Source organism: Anabrus simplex, chromosome 1 (assembly GCF_040414725.1).
Source record: "Anabrus simplex isolate iqAnaSimp1 chromosome 1, ASM4041472v1, whole genome shotgun sequence".
NCBI lineage: Eukaryota > Metazoa > Arthropoda > Insecta > Orthoptera > Tettigoniidae > Anabrus > Anabrus simplex.
In genome coordinates this window covers 697,172,139-697,195,922 of record NC_090265.1, presented here as the reverse complement: position 1 = coordinate 697,195,922, position 23,784 = coordinate 697,172,139, and the positions used below count along the sequence as shown (strand labels likewise).

Genomic DNA, 23,784 nt, shown 5'->3' with positions numbered 1-23,784 from the left:
TCCCTTCCTGACCCTGACGAATGACTGGAAACAGACTGTGGATTTTTCTTTTTCATTTCATCCATCTTTATATTTTTGTCTCTTCCCTTTTCCTGTTTTTATGGTGCCTTCTTCTTTTCCTATACTTCCCACATCAAGACAGATCTGTTGAAAGAGTCTCTTGGAGAATGTTGAATCCTGCCCTCCTGATGAAGTTGGGAAGATGAAACGAGCTCGCCTGGGGGTTGAGAAGAAAAGGATACAGAAGATCTAGGGTTGATGAGGAGACAGACAGTCTATATGGAGATGTGGAGATTGTCCTTTTTTGTATTTTCATGTCTTTCCTTGTCTCCTTCCCTATTGCTCCCTCTTCTGATTCTGTCCTCTCATTATGTTTATCCTGTTTTCCTAATTTTCTGTATGAGTAAAAATGAAATTAAAAAAATCTACAACCTGTCTCCGGTAATTCGACTGGGACAGGAATGGGGAATGGAACGAATGAAGCCCCCATATAGCGGTGAGGATAGGAATTGTCCCAGCTGCTGAAGCCTGTCGCACTTATCTGAGGCAGTGATTAACACATTCAACACTACCATATTTCAACATGGACCCTGACAGTGAACTGGGCCTTTTTCCTGCATTTTAATAAATTATTACACAACAGAGAAACATAGTGCATACCTCATTTTTGAATCATATGAAGGTGTCAGCCATTGAAAACAAAGATCAGGAAGTACATATCTAAAGTATTTTAATTATACTAGTCTTAAGAAAAACATTAAAAAAAGTATGAAAATAATCTTTTACATTCAAGTTTTACCAATAAGCCTACTCAAACAATAAAAATGAATTATTTAATGTGGCTACTTAAGCCACGAATAAACAGTTACATTTGAAATACAAAATTTACCTATTTAGAAAGTTTGTTTTGGTATAGTAGCCATGAAACATTGGGCTACGCACAGTCCAACCCCTCACTCCTTGCACCACCATCTACAGTACTTTGTTTTCACAGTACAGGTGAATAATCAGCCTGCTTCTCTTCGTCTAATTGAAAAAATAAGCCCATACTTCTGGAGAGGTGAAGTATTTCTATCGTTTGTATTCGGAGTATCGAGCTCGATAACTGCAGTCACTTAAGTGCGGCCAGTATCCAGTATTCGGAAGATAGTGGATTCGAACCCCATGTCAGCAGCCCTGAAGATAGTTTTCCATGGTTTCCCATTTTCTCATCAGGCTGTACCATAAGGCCACGGCTGCTTCTTCCCACTCTTAGCTCTTTCCTGTCGCATCGTCGCCATAAGACCCTATTTACGTCGGTGCAATGTAAAGAACGTGTAAAAAAAATATATTTGGAGTAAAATAATGCAGTTAAGAAACTTGCGCTTGAAAATGGTGTAACAAATAAAAATCTTGCCCGAACTATTAATTGATATGTTATCTGGTTCGTAATCAAGGTATTCATCACTGTCATCTTTTCCTGAACCTGCTTGTCCCGATGAAATATCCAAGATATCACTATCATTGAGCTGGCATTAGGACATGTTTGTACAATAACACAGCTGACAGCGCAACATATTTTGCGCCCTCAACACCCGGTACATCGAGTGCTTCGGTAGAGGTCACGGCAAGGAGAAACTACCCTTTTTATAGTTTAGGTTTGAACTTCCTGATAACTACTGCATTCTAGTAGACACTAGATAAACTACTACCTCCAAGCAAGGGATGGGAACCATATGGGATATGTGCAGCTGCCTGTAAACATGCACAAAAATCATGCCCATATGGTATATGGGCGCCGTCCACAACCAGGAAAGCAGTGCGCCTGTACCCCATACGGACATAGTGTTGAAAGTGTTAGTGACTGACAGATGAAATGAAATGATATTGGAGAATGTTGCTGGAGTGAAAGGTGACAGGGAAAACCAGAGTACCCAGAGAAAAACCTGTCCCACCCCTCCTTTGTCCAGCACAAATCTCACATGGAGTGACCGGGATTTAAACCACAAAACCCAGGGGTGAGAGGCCGGCGTGCTGCTGCCTGAGCCACAGAGGCTCCCTACTTTCTATATATGACTTGATTTTTTGCTTGTTTGTGCCTTTACATTAGTAATAAACTATTTATTTTGTTTGTTGAAAGGAACGTGAATATCTACGAAATGTAGTGGCTCGCATCGAGGCCCTGCACCCTCAACTTGTCCTGGTTCATCGTAATGTGTCCAGGCTGGCCCAGGAGCTGTTGTTGCAGCTTGGAATTACTCTAGTGCTGAACGTGAAGACAACTGCTCTCGAGAGAGTGTCTCGCTGCACTGGTGCAGACATTGTGTCCAGCGTAGACTCGCACATTGGCCGTCCTCAACTGGGCACTTGTCGCAGCTTTTACCTTCAAGTCTTCAATACTGAAAAGGGTAAGTGAGAAGTGCTTTTTTCCTTAATGTGTTTGTAGAAGTCAGGATCCAGAAGTTTGGGGAGTTGACGTATAGGTCTGGAGAGTTTGAGACAAGAATTGGAATTTCTGTAGTCCCCCCCTGCTTATCGTACGTGTTATGGAAGAAATCATCAAAATAGTATAGAAAATAATATACAGATGCATTGCTGTTTATGAATGATGTCATGGTATGGGATAAGAAGGAAAATTATATACAAGAATGACTTAATTGGTGGAAAGAGGAACTGGACAAATATGGATTTGAAATCGGTCCAACCCTATTGTATGGTTGATGAACAGAGAAAACAAGCAGTCAAGCTGAGACGTGGATGGCAGAAATTGTTCAGCACTTTGTTTACCTCGAAATTGTTCTGTCAACCAACAACAGAGGTACATATGAAATTAGCACCAGAGTTAAAGCAGCTGTGCCCTTTTACAGTTCTGTTTCTCAGTTATTACGGGACACCATAAAACAAAAGTGTCTTCCTGCTGCCCATTCTGACATATGGACTGGAAGCTGATCAGTAGGGAAAACAGTCAACTGCAAGCAACAGAAATGAAGTTCCTTAGATCAAGTGCAGAGAAGATCAGAAGGGACAAAATCAGAAATGAGTCAGTCCACCTCAAACTGAGGCTATAACAGAATATGCTCAATATTCTGAAGAATCACAACTGAAATGGTTTTGACAACCTTATGAGGTAAAACCTAAAAGAATGCCTAAGGCATACTTTGAAAGAAAGTTAATGGAAGACTACAAGACAGATCTGGAGATGGCTGAATATAGCAAGTAAAAACAAAAAAAAAAAACACCTGGCCAGGAGGAACCCAGGATGGGAGATACAGGAAGAGGGAAGTAGTACCGGGCAAGTTGGCCGTGCGTGTAGAGGCGCGCGACTGTGAGCTTGCATCCGGGAGATAGTAGGTTCGAATCCCACTATCGGCAGCCCTGAAAATGGTTTTCCGTGGTTTCCCATTTTCACACCAGGCAAATGCTGGGGCTGTACCTTAATTAAGGCCACGGCCGCTTCCTTCCAACTCCTAGGCCTTTCCTATTCCATCGTCGCCACAAGACCTATCTGTGTCGGTGCGACGTAAAGCCCCTAGCAAAAAAAAAATCTAGGGAAGTAGTGGCAAGATAGGAGTTTATGGAGCAGGCTTGATCATTCCCACACCCAGCCTGCTGGAGTGGAGAATTAGTGATGAGATGTAGTTCCTTACCGAGAATACAACTCCGTTGATAATAATCTCTGGGTGGCGATAAATTTCTGCCAGTATTGGTAAAGTTTCTGGAAGCCATCTTAGTACTATGGTAAGCAAATATAGTCTATATTAGCACAAATTAAAAATTATTTTAAGTGATTTTTCAGAATTTTAAATCTATCATAAGTAAAAATGATTAAAATTTACGTTCATAGCAAGACTAAAATTTCAAAATTATCCACATAACATGAGCTATTGACCCACACTGACTAATTTCCAACCAGTCTTACTAGTATCAGATTAAAACAAACTGGTCACCAATGTAATTTCTATTCAACGGCACATATTATAGTAAGATTTTTTAAAATTTGAGCTTCATTGTAAATGTAACTTTTAATCATGTTTAATGATCATGGAAATTAGATTCTGAAAACCAGTTATAATAATTTTCAATTTGCAATACAAACTGTATTCGTTTACTAATATATTATGAATCATCAGTGCTGCTTTAAATATGGCTCTGTCAATTTATGAAGACTAAGGATCAAGTTAATGCCCCCTGCGAAGCTCTTTGAACTGGCAGCGTATGCTGGAGTTGAAACAAGGCAGGACTTCATTAAGGTAAGCACCAAATTTCAAATTCCTAGGTGTTTGGACAAAAATAAACATAAATATTTCCAAATATTGAATGTCACTTAGTAGAATCTGATGATGTTCTTTTAAGAACAAAACACGTCACTCTTTGCCATTGATGCTTTCTTGGCCCGTACTTATAGACGTTTACAAATTATATACACATTATACACACACGCATTAATGAACCGCCATTTTGTACAAACACTTGACATGCTACATTAGCATGTCAGGCAACTACCAGTACAACAAAATCACAACACGAGTTCACACACTGAATTCGACTAGCGACTTTAACTAAATACAACTCGCTAACAACTCATTGACAAAACCCAAGACTGTCTCTTTATATACCTTGCCTGTCCAGGCTTCTAGAAAAGTATGACGCAACGTGTTTTCTAATATTTTCTCGATTCTCCAGTAACCTATGTACAAATGAATAGAACATTCTGTAAACCGCTAGTGACAAAGATGCGTTGTTCTGGACTATTACCCTGTCTTGCAGAACATTACATTCGATTCATACATCATATTTACAGGTAATAATATATTATATACTATTAATTAAGTGCTCTTACATTAAGTAAAGTCTTATTAATATACATACAGCAGATGTATCATGACATAACCTTACATGTTTTGTTACACAAGAGAGATCATAGAACACATAAATGATATGACAGCGATTTATACCAAATAACTACATAAATAATAATAATAATAATAATAATAATAAGATGGATATGGACTGAGGTCACGCAGAGTGACAGAAGAGCTCACCAACATTGCAGCAGACATCCGCAAAAGAAGTCTGAAATTTTATGGGCATGTTCGCAGACTGCCGGCAAGTAGACTGACACACAAGATTCTCACCTACATAGAACATCTAAAAAATATTCCATGGGTACTGGAAGCGAAGAAGGATCTGGAAAAAAGCCCATATGAACTCAACTGACACTGCGTACAGAAACCTCTACAGGAAAAAAATTAATGGATGGAAAGTGCAACCAGAGAATGAAGTGAAAAAGAAGACTGGAGCAAAGTAGACAGAAGAACGAAAAAGGATCCATGGAGAAAGGATGAGAGCTGTTTGGCAACTCATAAAACAGAATCATTAGAGCTTTTGCGTGATCCATTGGGTCCATATGCACATAATAATAATAATAATAATAATAACAATAATAATAATAATAATAATAATACCACCACCACCACCACCACCTACTAATCGAGCTTAATGTTTTCACTATTTACCCATGGGTTTGGAGAATTGTTTTCAAGTTATATTAGTCCATTACACTTGCATCAAAGACTATATCATGTCTATGTCATTGTTTAATAGTATGTGTTTTTATTCCTTGTTTAATGATGTGTTTTTGTACAGGTATGTTACATTGTAATATTTATACAGTAAAAGCTTGTTAAGACGTTTCTGCAGGGGACAACAAGAAAGAACGTGTTAAGTGAGAAAACCTGCTACTGAATATACGAATAAAAACTATCCACTAGGGATATGGAAACATTAGATACAATTTTTTCTGGCATGAGGCCGTTTTATGTTATGTATCGGCAAACACACTGAAACCTGTGGAAAAACACCAAACAACAAATATGTGCATGGAGGCCGATAAAAATATCAAAGTATTATTGCAGATCACATTCTTTCTAAAACAAATGTTAGTAAAAGCATTTTATTTCAGAGCAGTGGGTAAACATTATTTTCTGGTCACTGTCTTAGACAATGAATTGGAGGTTACACTCGACCATGTGTGACTGGCAGGAATGACTTTCGTCGTCATTTTCAATAAACTTCGACCAACTCAAATGATCAAGTTGAAACTCGAAGGTGCAAATTCAATATTCACAACCTCTGCGCACTTTAAGTCCATTTTCTTACAGATTTTAATTTTGTCTTCATTAGTAAGGAATTTCACGACTCTTCCCGTATCCGTATCTAGACTATCACCACGCTAGTCAGTTTCACGCGATTATGTTCCTAATCCAGATATAGGCTATTGTACCAGGCGACAAATATTCGCTCTTCTCTGTACTGCTCAACACAGGAAATAAATTTCTAACTTCTGCATTGAATGCGAAATACAAACGCAAATAGGCTTGCTGTGTTCAGTAATCACGCAAAATATTCCTGAGGCTAATGGCTTCCTCCCAGATGACGCAATTTATCCTGTGAAGTTCAGGAATTTAAGGCCTTTTTCCGTAATCACTCAAGTATGGCAATGGCATTTCTATCACAGGGGACGACAAATAACATTTTCAGGGCTGGCAAAAATGTGATTGTACTAAGCGGCATTAGCAAAAATTTGTGGTGCAGTAAGTGAGGTATTTTTATATAGATTTAATACCATGAGAATTGTGACTTTGAATTTACATGTTAAGTGGGAAAACGTGTTAATGAGGAATGCACTAATGAGGTTTCACTGTATTTAACTTGTGTCTTCAACAGACTGAAGAGCTTTTATCATTTATCATTTTGATGCAAGTGTAATAGACTAATATAACTTGGAACCAATATTCTTTAATCCATGGGTAAATACTCCAAATATTGATTTTTTTTATTATTATTGTTGTTGTTGTTATTATTATTATTATTATTATTATTATTATTATTATTATTATTATTATTATTTATGTAGTTGTGTACAAACTTTATTTGGTATAATCATAATCGTCCTCGAACCTACTATGCTGGTGTAGCATGGGGAGAGGTGATACTCCCACGTGGCGGGTCCCAGGCTTGCCGACGGACTTGAGGGAAATAAAATACGTCTCGCAGACCAAACACACAACCCCTTGTGGGTGGGGGACGCAGATGAAGAATACACCCATGGTATCCCCTGCCTGTCGTAAGAGGCAACTAAAAGGGGCAACAAAGGGATGGTTATATTAGAACCATGAAACTCCTTGTGATTAGTACCACCACGGGGGGAACACCATGGGTCACTTTTACTTGCGCGTAGTACTACTATGTTAGGTACCACATAGGTTTGTGATTAGTAGCAAACGAGAGTGTGACGACTTTTACAGTACCTGTGATTAGTAGCACTATATGAGTGGCACCATGGGATTACGGAACCCATGGTTCTGGCTTGCCTATGATTAGTACCCACTATATGAGGAACACCACGGGATAGTACAAGTCCCTGTGGTTAATGCACTTAGGTGATGAACACCATGGGTTTGCGTTGCCTGTCAATGGCGCCACAATGTGCGAAACACAGTAGGTCTGTAATACATGTGTGAATTTCATTACCTGTGAGTAGTACCATAATGTGTGGAATACCGTGAATCTATGCCACTCTTGATTAGTACCGCAACATGACAAAAACCATGGTTCTACTTTTCCAGCGATAAGTACCATTATGAGGGGCCGATGACTTGAATTTTGGACTCCTTTCAACTACAAGCATCATTGATTCAGTATCGTGCTATAGAAGCAGTCCCTTGGCCAGTAATACTATTGTCTTACGCCAGCTTCTATGCATGTGAGGCACTGTGAGTCGGTTCCACTGATCGTTTTAACTTCATATCTATCCATCCATTCATTCTTCGTCCTCATGTTTTGAATTGTCAGTGGAGGATTTTGGGTTTTTAATTTGTCATTACATTTCGTCTCATTTTGTACCATTAGGGGCCGATGACTTAGATGTTGGCCCCCTTTGAACAACAAGCATCAATCAATCATCAATCATGGTCGTATTATTTGTGAGGTTATGTCATGAAACATCTGCTGTATATATATTAATGAGTTTATTTAATGTAACATGTAATCAATAGTATATAATTTATTATTACCTGTATATATGATGTATAATCTGCTGCAATATTGTGCAACACACTGTAATAGTCTAGAACAACACAATGTGTGACTAGAATTGTGTAGAAACTTCCTTACATTGTAAATGGGCTATTGGAGACTCAAATTTGCAAGGAAACATGTTATGTCATTTTCTTCTAGAAGCGTGGCCAGGCAACGTATATAAAGAGGCAGTTTTGAGGGTAGATCAGAGTGATTTTAATGAGACTTGTGTGGAAGTTGTGTTAGCTGAGTGTTTGAAGTCAAGTATGTGAATTGGTTATGTTGGTAGTTGGTTGTGACTTGCTACTGTAGAAGTCAGATGTTTATTCAAGATGGCAGTGAATTAGTGTGTGTGAATATGTGTAAATAACTTGTAAATAAAATAGTGTACATAACAGACAGCACTTTATGTGCGTCCTTGTGAATTCATCAATTTTATCATTTTGAATTCTTTCAATAATATTTCTGTGCGTGGGAGCTATGACATACACGGTGCATCAGCAGCGCTACCGATGAGCTTTTTCCCTGCGGTGCAGTTTGACGCAGCGTGTGCGTCATGGCAGGTAATGAGTCGACCCTGTAAAGTATGGCGCCCTTCTTAACAAATGAGAGAAATTGCACATCATAACAAAGTCATGCGTTGAAGTTGGGAATAAGAATACAGTACAATAAACACAATATTACTGATCAGTGCAAAGAAAATGTACGAACAGAAAGAGAAATTAAAATTCAGAATAAAGACAATATCCACATCTTCATACACTGCCATCTTCTCTCCTCTTTTATTCTAGTTCTTCTACATGTTTGTTTCTGCTTCCTAGCATATCAGGTGGGTAAACATCAGCATTCATTAACACGTTCACAGCTGTACCATAATGGAGCTTATTTCTGTGTTCTTATGTATTTTTGAATTATCATTTGAATTATTTCAATAATATTTCTGTGCATGGGAGCTATGACAATGACGGTGCACCAGCGGCACTACCAATCAGCTTTTTGCCTGCGGTACAGTTTGACGCAGCATGTCTGTCGTGGCAGGTAATGAAGTGAAATTGGAGAAAGAATGTTTTGTTCAGTTGTAGATATTCAGTAACTTTTCTTCAACTGATAAATATGTTTTTAAACATTTCTAACAAATATGCTGCATGGTAAATTCCATGTTATTGCTGTATGAATAATCTCTGTACAACTTACTTCGTCAATACAATATCCTCTAATAGTGTGCTGCAGCAAACGCAGGTAGATATGGCATTGTTTGGAGTCAGTTACTTTTTTTCTTGCAGAATTCCCCAAAGTATTGCTCAAGACATAAGCCTGGCTGTACTGGACACACTCTACAGTAGAGCATGCAGTCCTGCTATGCCACCCCTCTTTGTAACACTGTCTGCACTGCTTCCGCAATCTACGCCATTTCTCCTTAGTCACACATTACTGGCCAAATGTGAAAATGTGATCCTGTAGGCACTGTGATAGATTTTTGGAGCCTACGAGATGGTGTTTCTTCCACTATTCTATTCTCTGTTGATATTGCAGAAAATTATGTCAAATTGTGACGACTACATAGATAGTAACTAACAATTAATCTGATGCCCAGGTGTAGCATACGTTTAACAACAGCTCAATAGTGCACAGATAAGAGGTCCGCTTGTTTATATAGGTACTAGCGGAAATATTTGGTCTTGATTTATTAAGTGTAGCCTCAGAAGAGTCAGATAAACAAAGGAAAATGAAAGAGAGAAAATGCTAAAGATTTATGCAGGTAGTAACAACCTAGAAACGCTGGGCAAACATTAAAGTAGAAAAGGACCCCAACCAGTCAGTAGAAATAAGGGATAGGAACACACGTATCACATCACAAATTAAGGCATGGGTAGAAAGATGAATGTGAATAGGGAGTTTCAAATTGACTGGTAGGTAGCTGAGGGTGGTCTGGTCATGGAGAGGCACTTCCAGACCACAAACTTATTTCTGGTCACTATGATACTTGGTCATACCACCTCAATTATATGTTACCTAAAAATGTGAATAGTATTGATTCCCAACTTAAATGTAAATACATCTCCTTTCTTTTCTTTTCCCTACAGGACGACGCAAAACTCTGATGTTTTTTGAAGGCTGCTCCTCACCACACCTCGGTTGTACTGTTCTTCTGCGTGGTGCATCTAATAATGAGTTGGCAAGACTGAAAAAAGTGGCTAAACTTTTGGTGTTTGCACGTTACAGTTGGCGTTTGGAGTTGTCATTCCTCATGGATGAATTTGCATGCCCTCCAAATCCACCTAAAGATGCCTTCTTTGATGATCAAAGCTCACCAGGATTGGACACTAATGATGCTGCTTTTGATGATAATGTTCCTGATTCAAAACCGAAACAAGTGTTGATCTCCAAAATGGACAGTGTTGATGATGAGGACTTCAAGAAAGAGACTTCAGCTTCTGTAATCAAGGTGGAGAGTGAAGGCTTGTTAGTGCCAAAGGACGCAATAAATATCCCGATATCAGAGAAACAGTTGAGTGTGGATAGTGCTCTAAGGCATCCCAAACTCAGTGAAGTAGGTAAACAATCAGCTGCCTTATGTAGTATATGCAGGGGTTTAAGGACGACAGCAAGAGATAGTCTTGGAATGGTAGGAAAGTCTCGCAGCGAGGAGACTAGGCCTACATTTCGTAACAAGAGTGAACCGTTCAAAGTAGACAGTTCGAACATAACGGTAGAACGGTGTGTTGACGAGACGTTAGCAAAAGACGGTCTGAGTAATCCTAGAAACATATCGGTATGTTTATGTAAGGTGCACGTAGGCCGTATTAGTAGTAAGGACAAGTCTCCTAGTGAAGAGAAGCGAATGAATGTAGAGTCTGTGAGCGACTTCAGCGATCCTCTTCATTCGTACTTGCAATTGGACGATGAAGTGTTCGGCTCGGAACACCATAGTGGAAGTCCTTTGGAGCAACTTTCAGTCGCTGAACTCCCTTTGTCCAACCGCTTCCGCAAGGCCCTGGATGATACGATTCTCTCTTTTTCTCCTTATTTAACGGTAGGTAAAATTTAAGTTTTCATTAATGTATTGTTTCTTTAAATTTATTTTTAAGGTTAGTGGAATATATGTCTTTTAGAGATCAGTGTTTGATTTACCAAACATTCTTATTTCATTTTAATTATCTGATATTTAGGAAGATTGAAAGAATGTTCTCCTTCAGTACACTGAATGTAACCTTCATTACAAATTTTGGCTTGATAGACTGTCACTGTACAAAGCTGTATTTGAAATACCCAGATAGTGAGAACAATCAGTTCTCTTCCAGCCTCAGAGCAGGTTCACTCATGTGTTAATGGTGGTGGTGGTGGTGGTGGTGGTGGTGGTGGTGGTAGTAGTAGTAGTAGTATGACTTCCGAAGAGGCCTGGTGCACGTCTCTCATGTTAACGCCATATAGGCGACCTGCGTGTCTGTTAAGGTGGGTATCTACCTGTGATGAATTCTAATGATGAAGGTGGAACACACACCCAGCCCCCAAGCTGTTGAAATTAACCAATGAAGGTTAAAAATCCCCAACCCGGCTGAAATTGAACTATTTAGCCACGGAGCCAAACACTCATTTATTGTTATTCAGGTATAATTAGGTCAGAGCAAATGTGGTTTGAGATTATTTTACTCTTTCTCTACCCATCACCATGTTCTATTCCCTAGTCTACCCATTGTAACCTGGATCTCATGCCTTCCATCTATAACTGTATTGTGTGCCAAGGCATTCTTTCTCTTTTCATCAGTGTAATATATCCAAATCACTTTATATGGCACATCAGACCCATTTGAAAAACTTTTTTAATTTGGTAAATATTACATTTGTAAAGAAAGTTAGAGAGCAAAATTTCAATATTCTGTATTTACATTCTAAGCAAATATTAACTAACATTTGCAATATTGAAAGATGCATTCTGACGGTTCTTAGAGGGAGATCCATTTACTGCCTGCCTGGGTGGAGAGAAGGGAGTAGCGGGTGTGTTTGCCATGAAAACAAAGGGCGGACCCACTTGTGTTTCCATGGAGATAAGCTTGCTGGCCGGCTTTTGGTACTTGGAGCTGCCAAACCTCTCACTTCTGAGTTACGTACAACAGATCACAGTGATCTGAATGAACAACCAAGCAATTGTGCCAGAAGCGAAGGGAAAGAGAAAGGAATGTGGCAATACTGTGCCATATCTGTCAAAATGCTTATTTTAATATTACAGGTATAGTAAGAATATTGCTGCAGGTAATTGGGGTCACTTAAAACTAAAATGTGTGTTGCTGTCGATAAACTGCTACACTGATGTGTAGTGCTCGCATGTTTAAGACCTAAAAATAGTCCAAATAAGCAAGCAAATATGACCACAAAAGTGACAAAATATGACGTAGAAATTACAAAATATGACCCGAAGATGATTAATCTAAATATGACCAATATAAAATAAATTATAAACGGAAACGGCAATTGCTTTGATACATATTTGTTAACTAAATTCTTTATTCTTACTTTCATATTAATATGCTGAATATACAAGGGCAGATCAGAAAATAAGTTGCACTTCCCAGTTATGGCCATTTATTACACCACCTATACAACAGCAACACGACTATAACGACATACACTCTAACGTCACTTTTCCACGTAGTTTCCAAGAGACTCCAAACATTTCTGTGAACGCACAACCAACTTGTCAATGCCAGATGCATAGAAATTTCCTCCAGCATTCTGCAACCACTCGGAGACAGCGGCCTTCACCTAACCATCGGTCTGGAAATGTCGACCATCGAGCTCTGTTTTGAGCTTACCGAACAGATGAATGTCACATGGCGCTAGGTCGGGACTGTAGGGTTGATGTTGCCAGACCTCCCACTTGAAACGCTGCAGCAGTTCTATCGTTTGGCGGGCCTTGTGAGGTGTTGCGTTATTGTGCAACAAAATCACACCAGCGCTCAATTTCCCCTGGCGCTTCTCTTTAATCGCTTTACGCAACTGGTGCAACATTAGACAGTACGACGCCGCGTTGATCGTTGTTCCTTTCAGCATGAATTCCGCGTGCAGAAAAACCTCCATGTCAAAGAATACTATCGCCATAACCTTACCGGCTGAAGGTTGAACCTTGGCCTTCTTTCGTTGTGATGATGAGGGGTGCACCCATTCCATTGATGTTCGCCTCGTTTCAGGGGTGAAGTGGTGGACCCACGTTTCATCGCCTATGACGATTCGCCGCAAAAACCCGTTGCCGTCTGCGGCACAGCATTGCAAAAATGCCGGGGAGAATTGAAAATGTTGTCCCTTGTGCTCATCGGTGAGAATACGTGGGACTCATCTTTGACACAGCTTACGATATCCAAGGTCCTCGTGAACAATGGCAAACACTGCCATACGACATGTTCAGCTGAGTCGCGATTTCTCTCAGTTTAATGCGCCGGTTCTGTCTAATGATCGCATTCACACTGTTGACCTTTTGCACGGGTCCTGGACGTTGCGGGCCTGCCTTCGTGATGGTTGTCCATAATATCCGTGCGTCTGGCTTTGAATTGCTGACACCACTTCACGATACCTTGTTGGGAAATGGCCCGCTCCCCATACACAGCACTAATTTAATGATGAATGTCCGTGCAATTCTTCCTTTAGGCTCATAGGAATCGGATTGTCGCACGCACCTCATTTGGAGTGAACATCCAGTTGACGCGCCATTGCATTTGGCCGCAATTCACACAATACTAGACGAGACACCATAGCGACCTGCCTAACAGACCTTGTAACTTCCAAAAATTAATAAAAATATATATAACAAATTGTAACATCTGCAAGCTGTTGAAAATATGAAATGAATTAACGGTGAGTGAAATAAGTATAAATATCCAGACAAATGGGCGCCACCTGTAAAACAATTACAGGAATATATAACTATGTAGAGCAATGAGTAACTCCCTCTCCCAAGGCAACGGTCATCAGGCTGACTAAGCTCCAGACTTACTTTATAACCTTACCTGTTTACCCCTGAAATTAGATGTAGGTGGCATGCCAGGCTCATCCTCACTCCACTGATAAAATGATTTACTGCAAGTTTGATACCAGGATTTTACTCCCAAAATAATAAACAAAAATATAATAAATACCACAATAATCATCACTCAAAGAGACCCCCTCCTGATTGCCGTCGACAAAGGCAACGTACAAACAACTACGACCAACATTAATCATTACTTGACGAGACCTACTCGTTTGATATAGATGTTGATTCCCATAGGGAATTACCTACTCGTTTGTCGTTTACAAAGGCAAATATACACACCACTAACAACAACCAAATCATTACTTGATGAGACCTACTCTTCTGTCGTTTACAAAGGCAAATATACACACCACTAACAACCACCAAATCATTACTTGACGAGACCTACTCATTTGTCGTTTACAAAAGCAAATATACACACTACTACCACCAACAAAATCATATCTTGACGAGACCTTCTCGTTTGTCATTTACAAAGGCAAATATACACACTACAAACCATCAATAAAATTGATACTATATATACATTTTTTAACATACCTCCAGGTAAGAGTCCCACTACACTCTACTGTTACTGAAGAAAAACTGTAATCTGCTAAAGAAAAGTACGACGACTTTCTCTACGTACAGATGCAACCTTCTTTGCAAAGAGCATCCCTAACCTTATTTACACACTTCTTCATCGACGTCTTGAGTCCTTCCCGACTGCCGCACAGGTTAGTGTAACGCCTCAGGTTTCTGCAACTGAAACTGGATACTCGGCCGACGATTTCCTTTACTAAGAATTAGCTCTGTGCACAACCACACATCCACTGTACATTATCTCGTAGAAGATTTAGTCTAATTATTGTACAGAGTTGGAATTACCAATAAACACTTAGTAGCGTCATTTACATGACGGCCACCAGAAACTCGTAGCATCAGCGATATTTAGCGTGCTCACTCCGTAGGTAAAATATACTTAAGACCAATAGAGCATCGCCTAGGAATCTGAGCAAAGTAGCGCCCGCGCGCTGGTCCGAGTGAGAAACACAGAATCAAGAACACCAACACAACCAGAAACAGAATCAGAGTCCGAATGACTTGCCACACACGCGTACATACTTATATAGCTTGCTGCACGTGGTCATAGCGTCCCAAAAAGTTTATAGGTAGCAACGCTCTCACAGGCACTTCTTCATGCGTCACTCAGTCAACCCAACCTCGCTTAAAACAAAGCCCTCGTATTGGCTATCGTGCGTCTGATGTGACATCGAACGTCCACTCACGTACATCCAAATTGATCAACTCCAATTCTTCAGCCTATACCACCTGCCGTACCCCGTGTTTCCAAGCCACTTTGTTGCAACACATTCGACTGACTTCAACCATCCTTCCCGATATAGTCGCTATTTTCCCGGTTGCACAATCCTTACGGCTAGGCCATATTTACAGACTCTTACCCAAACGGAAATTTATACAAAATATAATGATGCACATATGCAATATTCCCTAACTACACATTCTTTTTATAATATTACATTTTTACATTCTAAATAAAAAAAATTACATGATTTTAACATTACAAACTATATACGAAATTTCCTAACCTAAAAATTCGGGGATCGTACATATGTACGGTTACAACCTGTGGACTGTGTTCGTCCCTTTCTCTGCTGTGCCCACGTTTGCGACACACAGCGCACTGCTGCGGCACGTTAGTGCAACTAACCTGTTGATCCACCTACGTACATGTTTAGCAATTATTCAGTCTATTATCTTTGATTCACTTATTTGTGAATACATACCTATAAACTACTAAGTTTGCTAAGATTATCACACAACATTTTAAAAGTCAAAAGATGTTTGCACTCTGCATTGGTGGTTTGAAATAATATGAGAAAACTAGAAACCACTCTGTTTCTTAGAAATATTTTTGAATGTTTAAGCACAAATTTTGTTAATATTATTCAGATGCTTTAAAGTTTAAATTGAGCACCACAAAATTAATTTTTCTTCTTATTATTCTTTAGAGACCACATTGGGTCACTTTAATCAATCCTTTGGTTTGTCAATTTCTTGGTAGGAACTGTCAGAGCCTTGCCGTCCTCCCAGTACTTCTTCATACGTGTTGATATTCTTGCCCTTTCTTGTGTGGAGAATATTCTAGTTGGGATTTTCTTCTTTGTGAGTGTAAAGTCATATTTTTAAATGTTTACTTATCCATAATGTCATCCGATCTGTGAGGATTCGTCGTGCTGACTACATGACACCTCGCAATCTGCAGGCCTTCGGGCTGAACAGAGATCACTTGGTTGGCCAGAGCCCTTCAGGGCTGTAGTACCGTGGGGTTAGGTTAGTGTCATCCGGTGTAAGGCCAATTTCTGTCAAATGCTTCCTAATTTCTTTTATCCACCCACATCCATTTGTAGTATTTTTTGAAGCAATATTGTACTGCACTAGCTGTTTCAGAAGTCATGAATCTGGCATTCTCAGGATGTAGCCAAAGTACCCTAGTCTTTTCTTATGCATGGTATCAGTAATGGGTTCTAATTTTTTATATACGCCGTCGTTAGGTACTATTCGCCATTGCCCATATTTTTGATAGCTTTTATTGATACAAGTTCTTCCAATTCATCTTTTAATCTTCTGTAATCTGTCAGTTTTGGATTGATCATATAGACGAAATAATGTCTGCGGTATATGTGGCTTCTGGCTGTATGACTGTATTGTAATGTTTGATTTTTGCATTAATGGATAAGCAATTAATCATATATTGTTGTTCCACCTATTCAATAGAAGAAAACTTATTAATGCAAGATTGCATTATAAGTCAATCACAATTGGGACCAGTTTTGACCTTTAGTCAGGGTCATCTTCAGCCTGTTGTTCAAAAGGTGCAAGGTAAAAATTCACTGGCAAAAAACTGGAGACCGGGCGAGTTAGCCGTGCGCTTAGGAGCGTGCAGCTGTGAGCTCACACCAGGCTTTTTCCTTCCTATTCCTAGGCCTTTCCTGTCCCATCGTCGCCATAAGACCTATCTGTGTCGGTGCGACGTAAAGCAACTAGCAAAAAACAGAACAAAAACTGGAAAACATAGAAAACATAAATTTTTTCACATGATAATTTTTGTGCCTTAGCAAACCAGCCTTCGGGCTGAATACCCAACATAAATAACTACTTTACCCTTATCTGAATTGAAGGTTTTTCATTTAAATTATTTGTTATTAACTCACCTAGATATTTGAATTGTGTTACAATTTTAATTTGGTACCATTAATATGTATTTCTTTTAATGGTGTTGGTTTTTGGAGGATAATTTCTGTTTTCTCAAATTATATTTTAAAGCCAATTTTATGTGCAATGGTGTGAAGCTCTGATAATTGAGTTTATGCTTCGTCTAAATCTTTGGCTAGTAACGCCATATCATCTGCAAAACCAAAGCAGTTTGTTTGGATTTTCCTACCTATTTTAATATTTGGAGGGTACTTCCTAAACCATTCTTGCATTACCGTTTCCAGTGCATAATTAAATAGTAATGGAGATAAGCCATCACCCTGCCGTAAGCCAGTAATTTCTTCGAATGGGGGGCCGATGACCTTCGATGTTAGGCCCCTTAAAACAACCAGCATCATCATCTTCGAATGGGTCTGATAATTCGCCTCTGAACTTTATTTTTGATTTGGTCTCTATAAGAGTTAATTTTATCATATTTACTCATTTAATCCCATGTGCCATAAAATTTTTAATAAAGATTTCCTGTGAATACAATCATAGGCCTTCTTGAAGTCTATAAATGTTATCACCTTATCTCTATTTCTTTTTCAATTTCTTTTTCTTCATCAATTTGAGGCTCATAATTTGGTCAGGGCAACTCCTCCAAGGCCTGAAACCTGCTTGATATTATCCTGGTTCATTGTCAAGTTGTAATTTAATTATGTTGAGAATAATTCTAGAGAAAATTGTATAAGTGATGTCCAGGAGTGAAATCCCTCTGTAGTTATTAGGGTCTGTTTTGTCCCCTTTTCTTGTGTGTAGTGGATGGATGATGGCTGTTGTCCAATGTTCTGGGAATTTTTCTGTAATCCAGATGTTGACTAGTTGTTGATGAAGGGCAATTATTGCTGAACTTCTAGCATATTTCCAAATTTCTGCAAAAGTCTGATCTTCTCCAGGTGCTGTCAAATTCTTCATGTCATTCAGTGCTATATAAACTTCCTTTATTGTAGGAGGGTTTATCGGTGTATTGACATCTAAGTGAAGGAATTCTGTTGGTTCTTCCCAATTTAGCAGTGTTTTTTGAAATATTTAGCCAGGATTTGTGCACTTTCGTGATTGTTGCGGGCTAATTCACCATTTCCATCTTGTAATACTAAGGTTGGGGATTCATACTTAGTTAATTGGTTGTTTTTTTTTTTTTTTTTTTTTTGTTTTTGTAATAATTCTGTGAATGTGATATTTTGAATTCCCCTTCAGTTGAGTTCAGTGTTTCTTTAAAATACCATATTTTCATTCTTCTTAAGATTTTAGTTGTATCTTTCTGCTGTTTAACTAAATTTTAAAAGATGCTTCAGATTTTTGGGACTGGTGCAATAACCACGCTTTGTCCCTTTTCTCAATCATATCATCACATTATTCCACCATCGATGTTTTTTTTTTATGAGGCTTTATTGGGGCCAATCCTTCTGCAATTTGCTGAAGGTTACTAACTAGGTAATCTATGTTATCTGTGGTTTTAATTTTTTCTGTCACTTATTTATAATTTTCAGTTTTAATTAGCAGTGTGGGATCTATTTTCCTTTTTGGTTAATAGGGTTATTGTAGCCTGCTTTGGGGAGTTAATTTCATTTTAACTACATAATGATCTGAGCCTGTGTCTATTCCTTGAAGAACCCTGACATTATAAATTTAATTGTGATATAATTTATCCATAAATACATGATATAATTGCCAATCACCTTTAGTGTAATCGGTATGTTTCCTTGTTTTGAGTCTTTGTGGTTTTCCCTTAAAATATGAAGATTTTGATATTAGGCCATGATTCCTGCAAAGATCAATGAGTTTTTGCTCTTCCAAGCAGGCCATTTACCAGTTACGTCATGATATCTACGTTCTCTTCGTAGTTGGGCATTAAAATCTCCAATTAATATCTTAACATGGTTTCTAGGAATGTTATTTAGGATATCGTCGAGTAGATCCCAATACATTATGGTAGGGCGTCAGGGCCTGTAGTGAAAACTTTCATACCTTTTTCATTCTTCTCCGCAGCTGGAATAGATGTGTATGACAAGATTCATCTTCAAACCATCAGGCTCCAAAACCTCTGATTATCACTTAACACATTCTTGTAAGAAGAGAAGCTCCTTTCAATGTCACAGGGTGTTATTGGTGCATATTTAAATAATGTTAAATCACTGCTATCGAGTATGCAGTCATCTTGAAGTGTACTGATACCTTTTCCTCTAAAAACATAATTTATTTTGCATACACGGTGAAAACAGTCATTACAAGTAACAACTCTCATTATTGTTCCGTATTGAAGATGAGGCTAGGCATACAATCTTAAGGATAATATAATAAAACCACCTATTCAATACTTTCCACTTTTAATGTGGTTTGAATCTACATGAATGTATGTAGATCTATCAGGTCAGGTACATGTTTCACCCATTATTTGGGCATCTTTAGCCTGTAGACAACCTATAGGTCAAGGTTTGGGACCTTTTTAACCATATATAGTATACAAAAGTTAATAAATTCTTAAGAAATTCTTAAAATGTGAACAAAACATAACTGTGGGTAACAAATTAATGGTATTTTAACACAATTAAAACTTGTCAGTCCTATTCTATCAAACTTAACATGTGTCTGAAACTAATATGGATCTTCTTCCTCTATCATAAGTTTTGGGTAAAGAGGATATTACAAACTGGGGTTCATTTGATCCTCCTGTATCATTTCATGTTCTTGTCGTACCGTAACTAATGTCAGAATGTGTTGTCAACCGCAAGTGAAGATTTAGAACCGATTGGTAGGTGTACGTCAAGAACATGAAATGATATAGGAGGGTCAAATGAACCCCGGTTTGTAGTATCCTCTTTACCCAAAACTTATGATGGAGGAAGAAGATCCATATTAGGGTACGTCCAAGATGCACGCTGGTTTTCTGAGTCAGTCGGCGCCGAGTCGGCATGAGTATATCCTTTGTTGCTAAGCGGGACTAGCCATAATGCACCTGCGCGCAGGAAGCCTGCGCACTGGTAGTCTGACTCAGGTGTTTACCGGAATGATTAGTTCATTCTGGTTTCAGACAACCTGCCACGCAGGCTGTTGATTTTCGTGTTGAGTATGTTTGACATTTTGTTAATGATGGATATCGAGGATTTGATTTCAGAAGTTCAACTTAATTCTCCGATATGGGATAAACGAATTAAAGATCATTCCAATAGGAGCATCGCCTGTGTTCAATTTTGTAACAAAATAAAATAAAACGTATCCAAACTCATTCTGAAATATTCGAAACATCTGTTTTCTTCAGCAAGTAACTGTGGGAAAAAGTGTTTGTACTCTCCGTAAATATATCTTAATTCATTAATTGGATGTATATCACTTCTCATTCGTTTTAACTTGGTTTTAACATTGTCACTTAGCAGCAATAGAGCTGCAGCCTGTTCTCTTGTTAGTTCCATGCTACACTGATCAGTTGTATTTCATATCTTTTCTTTTGTGGCAGCTCTGTCTGCGCTGACAACCAGCTTTCATAATGGCCACATCCCACCTGCCGCTCGGAGTCAGACAGTCAGCGCCGACTGTCTGACTCTGACAACCAGCGCACATCTTGGACGTAGCCTTAGTTTTAGACATATTTTAAGTTAGATAAAATAGGACTGACAAGTTTTAATTGTGTTAAAACACCATTAATTTGTTACCCACAGTTATGTTTTGTTCACATTTTTAAAATTATTATCCTGGCATGTTCTTAAGAATTTAATGTTTGTATACTATACTATATATGGTTAAAAAGGTCCCAAACCTTGACCTAAAGGTTGTCTACAGGCTCAAGATGATGTAGATGTTGATTCCCATGAGGAACCTAAAATATTTGTCCCGAATGAGTAAATTTATAATACCAATATAATGGTCCGTTATTGGACATTATAAATTTTCCAGCTAACTCATTCTTGGTTGCTTGCGTTTCGCCCTCGTGTGCTAAGTTAGGCTCGTCAGTTGGGATTTAGCACACCACCCAAGACGCAAGGCTAGTGCATACCGTGGAGGCCATTGCATAGGCTACTTGAAGCCACCAGCAGTGCCAATGCACTACGAGAGCTATGTCTCATTTTCAAAAAATGATGCCTGCCTGGCCATCAAATGATGTAGATGTTGATTCCCATGAGGAACCTAAAATATTTGTCCCGAATGAGTAAATTTATAATACCAATATAATGGTCCGTTATTGGACATTATAAATTTTCCAGCTAACTCATTCTTGGTTGCTTGCGTTTCGCCCTTGCGTGCTAAGTTAGGCTCGTCAGTTGGGACTTAGCACACCACCCAAGACGCAAGGCTAGTGCATACCGTGGAGGCCATTGCATAGGCTACTTGAAGCCACCAGCAGTGAAACATGTACCTGACCTAATAGGTCTACATACATTCATGTAGATTCAAACCACATTAAAAGTGGAAAGTATTGAATACGGGCTTTTATTATATTATCCTCGAGATTCTATGCCTAGAAAACAGTCATTTCGATTAGCACGTTTTGAAGTTTCAGTATTACACTGTCGCCAACTATTCCATGTGATTGTTTTACTGAAAGTTCAACATTTCTCACTATTTCAATACTTGCATGAATTTCTAAGCTAGCAGCCTCTAAACGAATAATTGCGCTCGATATAATTCCAAAATTCGACTTAATATATGCCACACTCTCTGACAGACTGTTGGAAACAATTCCTGCGCAGTCGTAATAGAAGAAGTATTATCTTTATTGGAGCCATTAACAAGGTTTTTGATAGTGGAATAGTTTTCACAATAATACACAGCAGCATCGAGCCACATCCCCCACCTAGTAAGAACTGGCTGTGGAGGGAGTGGTGTCGAAGGAGCTAACTCCTTGAAAGTCGCAACCCGCAATGGTGCTTTCAAAAAAAAATTTTGACGTTTGATATTAATACCTGCTGTCATTTCTTGATGGATACAGTACTTTTGCATCTATCTCTTTGCACAGGCCAGAGCAAAGTGTAGCTCGCTCTGAAGTCCCAGTCTCATCCATGGCTGTGACAATATGGAAGCTGCTGGGGTATGGGTGATGCTGAGTAATGACATTCAGAGCATGACCAGTGTGTCTGAGTGTTATGAAAGGTGTTGCTCGTAGTGTTAGTTGTGCTACAATAGCACTTTCTAGTCCAGTGAGGAAAGCAGCGGCAAACTACCTCACTCCTCATCTTTTCTAGTACGCCTCATTTGGCTTTGCCATTGGTTTTTGTGGTTTTCCTATAGCTGCATAGCCTTTGGTGGTGCTAGTTGAGGATCCAGCCAACCTCTGGGCTGATGACTTGACAGATAGATATTAATTTGTCGACTTGAGGAAAATTTTCACAAATTTTTTCTGCCAGTCTATGCAAAGCATGCACAAGGCAAGTGAGATGAATCATTCTTCGATAAAACAGCTTGAGGCCTTCATCAGCTTTCACCATGTATGGAGCAGCATCCATAACAAAGAGAAGAACATTTTCTTGCTTATTTTCATCCTTCCACAAAATGTTTAGTGCATTATCAAAATGAATTACAATTTTTGAATGATTTGCTTTCTCTGAAACTTCAATGCACATATAAACACCCTTAAAATGGGACTTTGGTGTCCCTAAAAGTATCTGGAGAAAACTTCAAATAATCACAATTTCAAAATTTTCAAGTCACGATTAGAATGACACTAAACACAACATAATTCTTTTCACTCAAGTAAGAACTTTGAAAGTATTGAGTTCGACTTAGAACTGTAAGATTCTCAAATAAATAAGTCTTATCATAAATTAAATGTTATACAAAGGTCGAACCACATACAGAGTTTCTACGTGAAATATCAAGATGGAATCTTGAAAGTCCTGAGTTCTACTTAGAGTAGGAGGATTCTCAATTTAAATAAAAGGTCTTGTCACAATTGATTAGAAGTACAAAGGATGAAACATGTATAAAGTTCCTTTATTAACATTAATATTATTCTTGAACTTGTTCTTGAATAACTGCTGGGCCCACCCACATTGTTGCTGCTGCTGCACTGGCATTGTCTCAGTACATTCATTTGTAACATAACTGGATTTTGGACCCGTTTCGACTACAAGCATCGTCGATTCAGTATTGTGCTTTAGAAGCAGTCCCTTGGTCAGTAATACTATTGTTTAATGCTAGTTTCTAGGAATGTGGGGCATTGCAGGTCGGATCCACTGAATGTATTAAGTTCATATCCATCCATCCATTCATTCTTTGTCCTCACGTTTTTGAATTCTGGTCAGTGGAGGATTATGGATTTTTCAATTGTCATAACATTTCGTCTCATTTCGTACCATTGGGGGCTGATGACCTAGATGTTAGGCCCCTTTAAACAACATCATCATCATGAGATAGGTATCAATTGGACAGCATCCATGATTCTCTGTCCTGAGCATCTTGCTTCAGTTGTTCATATCTTCTTCCTTGTTTGACATTCCAAACCTTCTTCA

General features: G+C 38.8%; 1 protein-coding gene across 1 annotated transcript in view; it reads left to right on the top strand.

Moving 5' to 3' along the window:
* fab1 (fab1 kinase) overlaps nt 1-23,784 on the top strand; it is a 296,509-nt gene that overhangs the window by 109,975 nt on the left and 162,750 nt on the right. Inside the window, exons 13-14 of the mRNA XM_067159454.2 lie at nt 2,120-2,387; nt 10,143-11,092. Of these exons, the coding sequence (XP_067015555.2) occupies nt 2,120-2,387; nt 10,143-11,092 (1,218 nt within the window). The remainder of the gene's footprint in view (nt 1-2,119; nt 2,388-10,142; nt 11,093-23,784) is intronic.